Source organism: Vairimorpha necatrix, chromosome 2, assembly GCF_036630325.1.
Source record: "Vairimorpha necatrix chromosome 2, complete sequence".
Lineage (NCBI taxonomy): Eukaryota > Fungi > Microsporidia > Nosematidae > Vairimorpha > Vairimorpha necatrix.
Window position 1 is genome coordinate 380,377 of NC_088817.1, and position 12,921 is coordinate 393,297.

Below are 12,921 nucleotides of genomic sequence, written 5' to 3' on the forward strand. Positions count from 1 at the left end.
TAAAATACATAATGTTAAAGATAATTGTAAGTTAAAGGTTAAGTTTATTAAATATATATTTTCAACACATAAAAACCATACTTTCATCATAAAACACGTTGTGAGATTGTTCTATCTTCATCTCTTATCATGTATTTATTTGCATATTTTAAAATAAAATTAAGTATTAATAGACTCTTAATTGTCAAACTCTATACAAACAAGTTAGATTAGAATTATTAAATAAAATCTAATATAATACAGGCTACTAAGGATAGAAATGTGCTGTTTAGAAGGTCGTGTTTTTATTGTTTTGAAAAATTATTAACAAACAGGAAATATACCAGATATAAGTACATTTTGTAAAAACTTAATAAGCAATGAGCGCAACTGGCGAAGTCCTATTATTACCTATTTTTTACTCTAAACCCCGTGATCAGACCGCAACGAGGATAAATGTTTGCTATAAAAACTTATTAAAGTCAGAATATTATCTCTCTAATCTGCTAAACCTTTATCTTTGATATTAAAATTTTGCTCTTAAGTTAATTTTTTAATTATAGTTTCATCTGGTATGTACAGAACTTTTTTTAATAAATCAGAAATAGTGTAAAATAGTATGAGACAATTTGGTGTCAAAAGAAAAAAATTTAGTGAAAAACTTTGCGAAATTGCGGATTGTAATGTAATAACATAATAGCGAAGAAAAAATTTACATAGATTGGTACATTAAAAATATGTAGTAATCTAAATATAAATTTAAATCCGATCCACTGACCCAAATAGCATATATTTAATGTCTGGACATAATTATTTATATATAAATTTTTTGTACCCAACTAAGACTGTACAACGAGATAAAAACAAAAACCTTACATAAAAGGTTGAACTGAGGAGGCCAAACGAAAACGTACCTGTAAAAGACTCGGCAATAAAAAATAACACGAATCATTCTTATAAGGCGGAAAGCTGCCCTCTGTTACTTGAAAGACAGAAAAATATTCTGTGGAACGAGAATGAAATGTCTACATTGTAGAGAAGCTAATATTACAGTTGAGCACCTGACGTCTAGATTCAAAAAAATGTCAGGACCAGATTACACGAGAAGAAACAATGATCGGTGCTTCTTTGGTATGCGATCGGATACCAAGACTCCCCTTGTAAAGGAAAAAAACGAAAAAAATATGAAAAAAACGTTAAAAAATACTAGAAATTTGATTTAATTGAGTAAATTATATAATAAATCAACATAACAGTCATAAAACTTCTTAAAATTGTCTTCTATACAAAAACCTTTTCTAAATATAAATTCATTGAGCCATGAATCAATTTCCTTACGCTTAACTCAATGTTCTTTAGTCATTTCAGATTTTATCTTCAACCATACATTCTCAATGTTATTAGTATGAGTACCATCTTCAGATTTAACCCCGATAGATTGCTTTACTTCCTTATGTTCAAGACAAAGATTTTGTGCTATACTAGATAACTCGGATGACCATCACTATGTAAAATCGAACCAACACCTATTTTACCTTCTAGAGTAACTGTTAAACACTCGACTTTCCTATTATCCACCACTGTAATGTAAAAGTTTATAGGATTAGATGCTTCTACTATACCAAGTGTTCAAACAGTATCAGGGATTATATCATCACAACTGGGTGCATTTCTTATTTTACCTCTTCTAAAAATTACAGACTCATCAACTTGGACAATTTTTCCTGGTCCATCAATAATAAGCCTCTTAGACATTTTGTTTTTACATTTTTCTTTAATTATTTTTTTTTGCATCGAAAACTATCGATGATGAAACTCCTAGTTTTGCCTCTAAGGTTAAATAAATACTCCTACACAAAATTAAAAATATTAATTCACAAAAATTATATAAAGGTAACTTTCTTCCTTTGTTAACTGACCTTTTAGCACTGCATTTATAATTAGCACACCTGTATAGCACACTTTTAACCTCTCTCTCCTTAAATAATACAACATTTAAAATCTCATTGCATTTAAAGCACGTCTTTTGCTCTTTCAAGACTTATAACTCAAGTCGTGAGTTTAAAAAGTCGTTAATACCATAGAAAAGCCTTTGTATTGCCTTTATTTTGATTTTCATGCTTTTCTTTGGTATGCGATCAGAAATTTTAAAATCATTATTTTTCATTTTTAGGGGGTCAGAATTTTTTTTAAAAAAAAATTTTATCGCCTACCAAAGAAGCACCAATGATCTATTAAATGCATTCACCTATTACTGTGCAAAAAATACGATTTTAAATTGAAAAAGAAACTTAAGAGTCATTCTGTACAGAAAGTAGTCTCAAATAAAGACGTCGAAATAAGGGTAGACACATTCATTGAGACGATATAAAGATTAAACTTAAAAGACCGGTTCTTTTAGTTATAGACAGAAAGTATGAAGAAATGCTCATAATCGAAATCGGAGTCTCCTTAATCGATAATTTCAAGAGGTGGAAACGCAGAAGCTTAAAAAATATAATATTCTGGTAATGATATGTCTCGATGTATGTCTTTAAATGTAGATGTATTTATATGTATTAACATGTGACGACGTGGTTGTCAAATACCAAGGAATGCACTGAAGAAGCCCTGATATACCAACATTTGTCGAAGTAAAAATCAAATTTCTTATTTTGAAAAGAACTTGAAAGCATCATGATAGAATATAGAAGATTGGAAAGTCGGAAGTGATGAGGAAAGACAAGTGACGGCAAGTCTAATCATCTCTACTACAAAGAGAGACATATATAGACTGAAATTGAGACATAAGAAGAAAAGGGTTTTTTTTACAAATTAATGTACGATATTGGTCTAATTTATAAATACATGAAAAAAATTTCATTTTTATGTTATTATGTTATTTTCTATTCGCCTATTGGCCTTTATTTTTATAATTCTTATGCACGACAATATAATCACGAAGATATCGAAAATTGATCCTTGGTTTTATATATGTACAAAATGAAAATCGGCCCATTTTTGATGCATTCTTATTGTATCATAACTTTAATGACTACCAATTCCCCCCTTTTGAACATAACTACAAAGAAAATTATCTTGATTATCGTAAAATTTGAAAGTTTTTGCGTAGTATGGCAAAAAATCAATTTTTAATTTACTTGTTTTGTCAGATCTCAAACATTTTTTTTCTTTGCAAGAAAAGGGGGAGGGCGAAACCTATATAAAAACTAGAGGGATTGGGCGTGATTCTTATCTAACTGGCATTTTGATTCTTACTTAAAAAAACTATATAGAAATATTTTGCTGACGCAGCAAGGTGCGCCTTATTTATTGAACCTTGGCTTCAATAGAACCTTTTTTATTTATAACTCAAATCGCACCCAGAGTGACCTCACAGCTGAATACACAACGAAGATGGTTATCTATAACACGAGGAGAGAACCATCTGGCAACTCAATGATCCTCACGTTCATTGTATTCCACAAACGGCCCAGAACTTTGACACATCACCAGTTTGGCATTTTTACTAGGCTGTGTTGACCACCAGTCTCCCACTAGTTTAGTCCACCGTCCTTCCATTATCTTGTAGGATAGGGTCCGCGAGACCTTCTATTGCTCTTCTTCGTCTAGTCGCTTAGTTATCTCTAGGTATTACTCTAGAGTGCACAGCCAAAGGCTTCGACTTAGGCCGTCCCCATTAGATACTTCGATGTATGATTAAGTCACCTCAAGAGTAGTACTGCTTTTTTCGGCCTTAAAGTGCGTTTTCACTAGATGCTAATCCCTTTTAAAAGGACACACACAAATTTCATTGACAATTTAAATATATAATTGTATGCATTTTCATCATCTTAGTTGTCAACTAAATCATAGAAAGTAAAAACAATTCTGGTCCTTCTGATTCGACCCCATTATTGCTTAATGTAAGCACAGCTTCTGACTCCGGGTTAAAGGACATTATAAACCTAATCGGCGCAACGGCCCGAGCCCGGAATTTTTTTCTCCAAGGGACCTTAAAAAAACGAAAAAAAATAATAAAAGCATTTTATTTTAAAAAAACTTTGATTACTTCAATCAAAATTCTTTGATTCAAATGATATTTTTATATATTGCGCAACTTCTTCTCCATTCGAATTCCTCCAAAAATCTGGGATACACTTTCTTTGATCCCTTTCTAGCCATTATATTACATTGTAGATGTGCCCAGGCCCCCTCTATTAAATTTGTAGTCTCTTCTGCATCGTATCTAAAGCCGCCACCATGGCCACAACGCGATGATCAACGTTATAAATTTAAGGCGCATCGGCGGGGCGGGCTTCTTTTTTCTATAGGGGTTCTACCTTAAGATAAACGAAAAAGAATAAAAGTAGTATAATTTAAAAACCTTAAAAAGTTTATGTCTATCTTGTCAACTCTTGATTTTTAATAAATTACACGTGTTCTCCAACATTTAAGTTCATCCAATAATCAAGATTTTCAAATCCTTTAATCCTGCTTTTAGATATAATAACACAGTTAAGATATGCTTAGACTACTTCTATCAAATTTGTAGTCTCATACGCTTCGTTTATATAACCTTCATCATAAATTACAGTGAGGATTTGTCTTGTTAAGTTTGTGCACTTTAGATAGAATTTATTTTCTATGTTATACGGCTCTTTCGTTTTTATGTATATCTAAGAAATTGGGAAATTGTATGTATAGTACGGTTAGGTACTATTTTAATCTTCAATTCTAATGTGGCTCATTTGTTGTCCCTAATAAACAGTTTATTATGAGTATTTCTTCTATTGGCGACTTTACAAATTCCTCTTTTGCAATTATTTTTTTAACGATTTTTGCCACCTAAATAACCCTCCTATTATTTTTGATCTTTGATATAGCCATTTTAGTGGACATAAAATTTTTTAGTCCTGAAGATACTGGAAGCTGACACACGAGAATTTTTGTGTAAGTATAGTTTCTAATGTTTTATAGTATATGAATGCAAAATATACAAATAATTTCGTATAGGTAATCAGCATTAGAAAATGAAGTTTTTAAAAAATTCTATTGATGTCCCACAACCAGTCTTTCCCCATTTTTGAACCTGTGGCAGTCTATGTATGAATCTTCAATGATAAACTATTATAATAGGACAACTCGTACATTCTATAATTATTTTTAGTAAATTTTCGCTCACTAGCCAACATATTGTCTCATTAGGGCCTTAGAAGATTTTTGATTTACTGTCAAGCGGCTCCAGACATACCATAAGGGAAAACTATTTCTAAAAAGAAAAAAAGTTTCTAACTCGAGGAATGTTAATCCGAATGAAATTTATATAAATTTAAAAATTTAAACTTCTAGGTACATGTTCATACAAAACAATCTCGCTTCACGGCCTGAGCTCAGATTTAGCACGTAAAAAAGAAGAATAATTTCGGGATTAGAATGTTGCATAGCTTTATTCAAGAAGATCATACTCTTCTTTTGTATTGTTTCATTATATACCTGATGTTGAAAATATTTTCAGATAAATATATTGTAAATATTAGATTCTAATTTTTTTTCTTTGACAATTGGTTTGCTCTGTAGTTTTTGGTTTTTAAAATTTGTTGGATTCGAAATTTGTAGACGTACAAGTTTATATCTAAATAGTGAATATACTGTAGAATCTGGTATTAAAGATCCTTGATTATAGTTATGGAAATATATCAATAATCTATAAAAATCGAGGTTAAAAATCAAGTATGGACCACGAAAACACAAGAGCCTGGAACATCCATGATAAAACATTCAAAGTTCTATTACATTAATTGTACGAACCATGTTAAATTATGTTACAGTCCCTTTTCAAAATTTATAAAATGAGTCAATAAGTGTAATATCTGTTAGTTTGATGCAATCTTAAGAGATTTTGAAATGGACTGTTGTAAAAATAAAAACAGTGTGATTTTTCTATAAAATCCACTAAGGTTTTATTAGAACTTAATAAATTTATACTTAATGTTATTTTTTAATATTTTTCGATAGTTTATCTTCACGAGAGAGAAATTACTTTCAAATCGATCTCCCATCAATTTTTGTTGTCATTATATAAATGATTATGTAATAGACATCCTTCTTGTACCTCTTGCGATAAAGTAGGACATAAAGACTCGAAACCGCCGGCTGTCATGTCTCGATTACAGCAAAAACGTAGACGTAAAAAATGACATCGTCAACACACAAATGACGGACTAAAAAGTATACGTTTGTGCGCATAACATCATAATATGGAAAGCTGCATAGAAAACACCTTTCTTATCAAATAAAAACTCATTACTAACATAGAAAAAACAAACAGGACAGAATTTCATCTTTTGACCAAGTCATGAATAGAAACTAAGAATAATTGACAAATATATGAAAATCCTATTTAGACACGCCGAAATACCAGGTACAGTTCATGCTTCAGAATATAAATCTGCCATTTTTGAATATGAAAAAAAAATAAATAGATTGCACCATTTTAGGAGGAAAAACTTGCTAAGCTGCGAATAAGAAAAAAAAATATGTAGGTATTATTGAAATTTGATATATTAGCATAAGAGTTTATTAAAATTTAACATTGCAAGTTAAAATGAAAGAGTGAATTTGACTTTGGACAAGATTATATCAAAATACACCATCAATTATACCAAACCGATAATACAAATAAGTACACACATAAATTAAAATAACTAAGACGACGCTATTTAATTTTTTTTTCAACAGACTTGCTCGAAATTTTATCCGAGTTCAGCATCATAATGAAAATACTTAGAATATGGTTAAACCTTTTATAAAAAAAAATACTTGTAAAATAATAGCACAACGTGATAATTTCTCTATTAAATGCTTATAATTAAAGTTAGTTTTTATTTCACAGTTAGTTACCACTAAAAAACAAATCAAATAATATAAAAATTTATAGATTATAAAAAAAACCCTTTTGCACACTAATAGCTAATAAAAATTTATGTATCTTAGAATTAATTTCAAGATCTTTTTGCCCCGAAACCTGTATTTGATTTCATATTAAGAATTTTTTAGAATTTAGATTCGACAATCTGAATTTAACAATATTAAAAACATTTTTCACTGTTGTTCTAAAAAAATATTTTTACTCCCCTTATGTTTTTGCTTAATTTGTTGATAAAATGCACAAAACACAATTTTTTCACAAGCAACATAGACCCCGAGATTCCTCAAAATAATCAAATTGATGAAACTTTTGATCTCGACATTGAAAAAATATTAGCAGAACCACACGATGAAATAAAAGATGTAAGTATGGTTGATTTAGATGAAATTTATATGAAGTTGTCGCCACATAGTAGTTTAGAAAGCAATAAAATTTTTGATCTTAACATAAAACAAATTATATCTGACAACGACAAAACTCATAGAACTAAAGAATATTTAAATAATCAACTTGAACACATGGAGAGAAAATTTAGTTTAATAGAAGAAGAAAAAAATAGAAAACTATCAGAATTTACAATTAAAACATTACAAATTAAATTTGATGAAGATGAATTAAAAGTAATTAATAACATAAGAACTAATATAAGCCATAGAAGTAATAAATATCGAGACGTTTTTAAGACCACGCTTCAATCACTTATTGACAGAATTAAACAATTGAATCTAGAAGACAATACTGTAACTATCAACATTTTAAAGTTTATTGACAGGTTGGCGAGATTTACTATACCTGAAAGTCATAATATTAAATTAAAATATGATTCTTTACTTCTGAAAGATTATTACAAGTTAGATATTTGGAAACTAAAAACAGTCATAGAGCGAATAAATTTAAAAGATACAATTGAAAATATTATAAACTTTTTTGAAGATAAAATAAAAGACAATTATGAGGATTTTAGGCAAATTCTAGAGGATTTACATAAATTAAGAAAAGTCTATTTAAAATTTTGTAAATATAAAATGCAAATAATTTCTAAAATTGAAGAAGTAATAAACATCATTACTAGAAAACAGACAATATAGAAAATCAAATTATATTGTTAAATTTATTCAATTTTATGCATTAACAAATTGCAGTTTTCTTACAGATATATTTTTTTTTAATCTTAAAATTATCATAACTTTGAATTTTATAAGATCTAATATTATGTACAAGTCTAAGTGGAATTTGAGGTTTATTTCCTAAGAAATAAGTTTTGGGCGAGTGTGATTGAAAACCAATAAACTAATTGACTTTAATTTGAGTAAGCATGATCCTTTTATGTAATCAGAACCAAGAAAATATTCATTTGAAAAATGTTTTTGCAACAAAAATATTTCCTTTTTGTCATCAGCAATTATATAAACACAACACACCCCTGGCAGGATCAATTTGAGCAAAGAGCTAACGTGGAGGCATATAAGGAGCGGCAAATAACAGCCATTTTGTATAAAAACAATATTACATTTATAGGTAGGGGTATACATAAACCCTACTGGCCAATTTAGAAAGCGTCATTTGAATTGTAAATAATTGCTGAGATGCATATTCGCATACTTAAAATTTAGTGTCGTCCACGAATTTTGCGAACAAATGGTTGTTCTCATTCAAATTTTTTTTTTCGATTCCTCATGCATATATCTCAAAATTTAATATTTTATCGCGCTATGTCTCTCATATAAAATAAATCCAAATGGTATAAAGATAAAATATGTATTATTGATGATAATTTTGGCATTAATTTAAATGTGTAATTTTATAAAAATTTAATCATTTATTCAAAGTCCGAATTTTTACCAATAGAATGTTGTGTTAATTTAAATTCCCTTTTCTTCATCCTTTATTTATACTTAACTTGGTAAGAATAAAATTAGCGTAAAAAACAAAATGCTTTGCCCATATTTACAATAGCATAAGAGAAATAATAATTGCAAGATCGTAATATATGTTGTTTTAAAGACTTCTATATTTTTATTTAAAAAAGAGGGTTCTATGTGAATTCTAAATCATTGTGGTTAATAAAACAAAAAATCCATTATACTAATAAAAGAATATACTTGAAGTCTTTCTTTAAGTGCATCTAGAGTATTTATTTTTATTAGACTAAATTATAAAATAATAATATGTTGCTTTTTTATTTCTATTCTTCTTCATAATCAATTTTTACCAACTCACGTATATTATATTTGTGTAGTGCGATGACTATAGCATTGAAAAAGCTTACATTGGAAATAAGACTAATATGATATTTCAAATATCAAAATAATATTTAAAATCCTTCTTTCTAAATTCGTCCTGTTTCCCTCCAACATTAATTTAAATATTTTACTCAGAATGGTCCACGATAGAATAGAAAAAATTACAAAAATAACAACAAAAATATTTTGAATACTTTCCTCATGTTGATATTACAACAACATATAAAGATACAAATTTACTAACGGTAGCATGGTATAATACAAATGCGTCGGGTATTTTTGAAGTATCTAATTACATTATTTCTTATATAGCTCAGCCTTATGAAGGCATTTTGTTTGGAACAATTTGAAACAACATTGTTTTTTTCATTCTCTATACAGCTATTTACTAAAACATTAATGTTCTCCCATCTTTTACCTTCATAATTTATGTAGTTGTATATCTTCCAAAGATTACAGCCAAATCAAACCATAAAAATAATTGTTTTTGTCTTTTACTAGAATTATATCATAAAATTTTGATGTCTTCATATATAATTGCTTTTCCACAAATATATAAAATATTTTATTGTCTTAATTTATGGCGGATCTAGATTTTGTTAACATACAATATAACGTTGTCTCTTTTGAACGGTAATCCTTCATATTCTAGATACAGTAATGTTATATATGAGCTCAATAAATCTTCTAGCATTCGTGTCTTTACACTACATTCCCTTATTAGTTGCCTTTACAAGAAGTACAAGAATATTTAAGGTTGTTTTTTTTTGTAAATCTTAGTTCCATTCTCATCTTTAATTCTATAAAATAGACTTTTTAGCTTTCTTCAGGACATTAGACTTAATTTATGCTTTTATAAGATTTTTACTTTTGTTTTTAATAAACTTTCTAAGATATTTTGACATATCCTTTTGCTTTCTCACATTTAGATGTTTGTACGAATTCAAATACTAGACCCAGTCCAATTTTAAAAAAATCATTTATTTTAATCTTCACTCTCGACTGTAAAAGTCTTCCCGAATTTTTTATCAACTCTACAATTGATATTTAAAGTTGCATTTTACCGATACAAAATAGTGTGATAAATTAAAGGTTGTTTAAATGCTTATAGATATTCTCGTGTACAATCTTATTTCTGCTCATTTTTACATAATCTATCGTACTGTATGCCAACTTATTTTTTATAACATATAATTCATTTTTTTTATGTCAATATTGCCTGTTCCAATTAAAAACAATATATAATGCTTGAAAATAATTTTTCATAAAATAATATGTTTTTTTAGTAATTCAAAATAAACATCTTTTTTTTCTTAAAAATCGCCTTTTTCTGTCTAACATCGTAAATTATTAATGCCAACTAGTTAAAGAGATTTCACAATAGTAACTTGACTACAGTGATATATAAATACTTTTAAAATATAAATATGTCCATTATGCTTTTATTCCCATTAGGTGCTATATTTTTCTTAATTACTACCATGACTTGCGATATGTTAGACTTTTTTAAAAGTTAAGTATTTTTGTAATTTTTTATCAAGTTTCATATTATCTATGGGTAATCTAGTTGTTAAGTTTTGAAACGTCTAACCTTCACACCTTTTACAACACTAATCAATATTAAAATATAAATCTATACTTTTGAACTTTAAAATTCAAATTTACAATAGATATTTATATTAGTTGCATAATAAAGAAGTTGCACTTAAATTTTTATCTTTGTTTTTAACACAATTACTTCTCTTTATTTACTCACATGTTCATTTGCGCAGTGTTTCAAATTAAATTAACAAAGGTTATTTTAATTTTTGTTTAGTCTTTACTTTTTTACATATTGGTGTGTTTTATGCTTCATAAATGTTAAAAGAAGTAATATTCTAAAGGATTATAATTTTAAGTGTAAAATCTTATTAATTTAGATTTCAAAAAATGATATTTTAATATATCTAAACTTTTTTTTTGTTTTTTAATAAAGTTTAACCAAACACAACACTGACATTAATTTTCAAATTATTTGTTAAAATATCTATAATGATTTTTTTGACATTTATGTATTGATATATACATAATTTACAACAAACAAATAAAAAAAATGTACTCATTTTTAATATTTTTGTGCTAATATTAAAACAAGTAAACAAACAAGTTTCATATAAAGCCAGTGTATTCACTTAGCATAACTACACGCACTTCGAATTTTTTTTTACTAGATAGTTACAAAATAATTAACTTTTTTTACGACCCAATTCTTTTTTTTTCGTTGATTAAAAGTAGTAATATTATATATTCCTCAAGTATTACACAATCATAAAATGTGCAAAATAATTAAGTAACTATATACTACAAATGCATTTATAAAAACTTGCAAAAGCCACATGATAAAAAAAAATATATTAAAAATGCATGATCTATACTCTTTACAAGATGTTTTCAGAACATGCTATGCAAAAATGGTATAATTTTAACTGCTGTAAATTTCATTCAAATTGGTATTTGACGTAGAAACCCGTTTGCAATGGAGAAAAAATAAAAATTATTAATAATACCAGAGATTGTTAACAATGACGCTTAATGAATAAGATTTTAACTAATACAAACAATAAAATATGTTTAAATGATGTTACTAGCAAATAAAAAAAATGTTAGGACAACCCCCGAGAAATGTCTTTGAGTATTGATAAGAAAATACATTTGATAGTACAGTTAAAACAGTGCCTTAGATTTTCTTATACGGCCGATGTTTTTAATCTCTGAATAAAAAGTGTGTATGGTTAAATATATTTTATTATTGAAAGATCATTTATACAAGATATTTGGAAATGTAAGACCGATACACGAAATTTTATAATAGATTGAATTGAAAAAATAATATATGATTACAAGAATTTTGAGTAAATCATAAGGAGAAGGTCATCCCTTTTTTAAAAATTTGTATTCAGAAGTAATAACTCGTGCAAATTTATCATATATATATATATATATGTTGATCATTACTAAAATAGAAAGAATAAAAACAATCATTACTAAAAAAATAGACAACATACAAAACGGAAAATTATATATATATATATTTGATTTAAGTGAAGAATTAATAAAAATTAAATTTTTACAACATTTTTCTAATTTATCAATCTAAATTAATTAGGTGCATAATCGAGTTAGAAATTAAATTTAGCATTTTTTCTTTAGCGAATTTTGACTTTTAAACAAGCAAAAATATCTATATTCGTGAACAAAATCTGTAATTTGTGAAAATGATTGCGGAAATTTAGGTTAAAATTTTATGAAAATATTAGTACTAAGTTGTTAATTAATTAAATTTAAGAATAATGTGATTTTTCTGCATAATTCTAAACGTTTTCGTAACATTTCTCATCATGTAATATAAGTATTAATGACAAAATGTATATGAAACAATTCCGCCATATTATGATACTAGCAACAATAGAGAAATGTTGTCAAGTACAAAGAGTTACTTGTAAAATTCAGGTTCTTATATCATAAAATTATAAAAAATGTTCTATATTCCTTTTTTGACTTATATTTATTTGATTTTGACAACAATATAGTTACAGTATATATACCGTAGATAGTTTAAAATCATATTGCAAATAATATTTTTCATATTCTAATTACAATTTATTATGTGTGTACCATGCGTTGCAATAGTCTTAGATTTGTTTTATTTGTAAAAACACGATATTAACAAAGTGAAAACATAATAGATTATTTTTAATTCGTTGTATAGCTAACGTATTTTTGAATCTTTAAAAAATGCATTGTAGACAA

The 12,921-nt window shown here is 27.2% G+C and overlaps 1 protein-coding gene across 1 annotated transcript; it reads left to right on the top strand.

The window, feature by feature from the left end:
* Nucleotides 1–7,098: 7,098 nt before the first annotated feature.
* On the top strand, nt 7,099–7,977 carry VNE69_02109 (uncharacterized protein; the record flags this gene model as incomplete). The annotated part of the gene is made up of 1 exon (XM_065472656.1): nt 7,099–7,977. The coding sequence occupies one exon, from the start codon at nt 7,099–7,101 to the stop codon at nt 7,975–7,977; it is 879 nt and encodes a 292-aa protein (XP_065328728.1).
* Nucleotides 7,978–12,921: the final 4,944 nt, after the last annotated feature.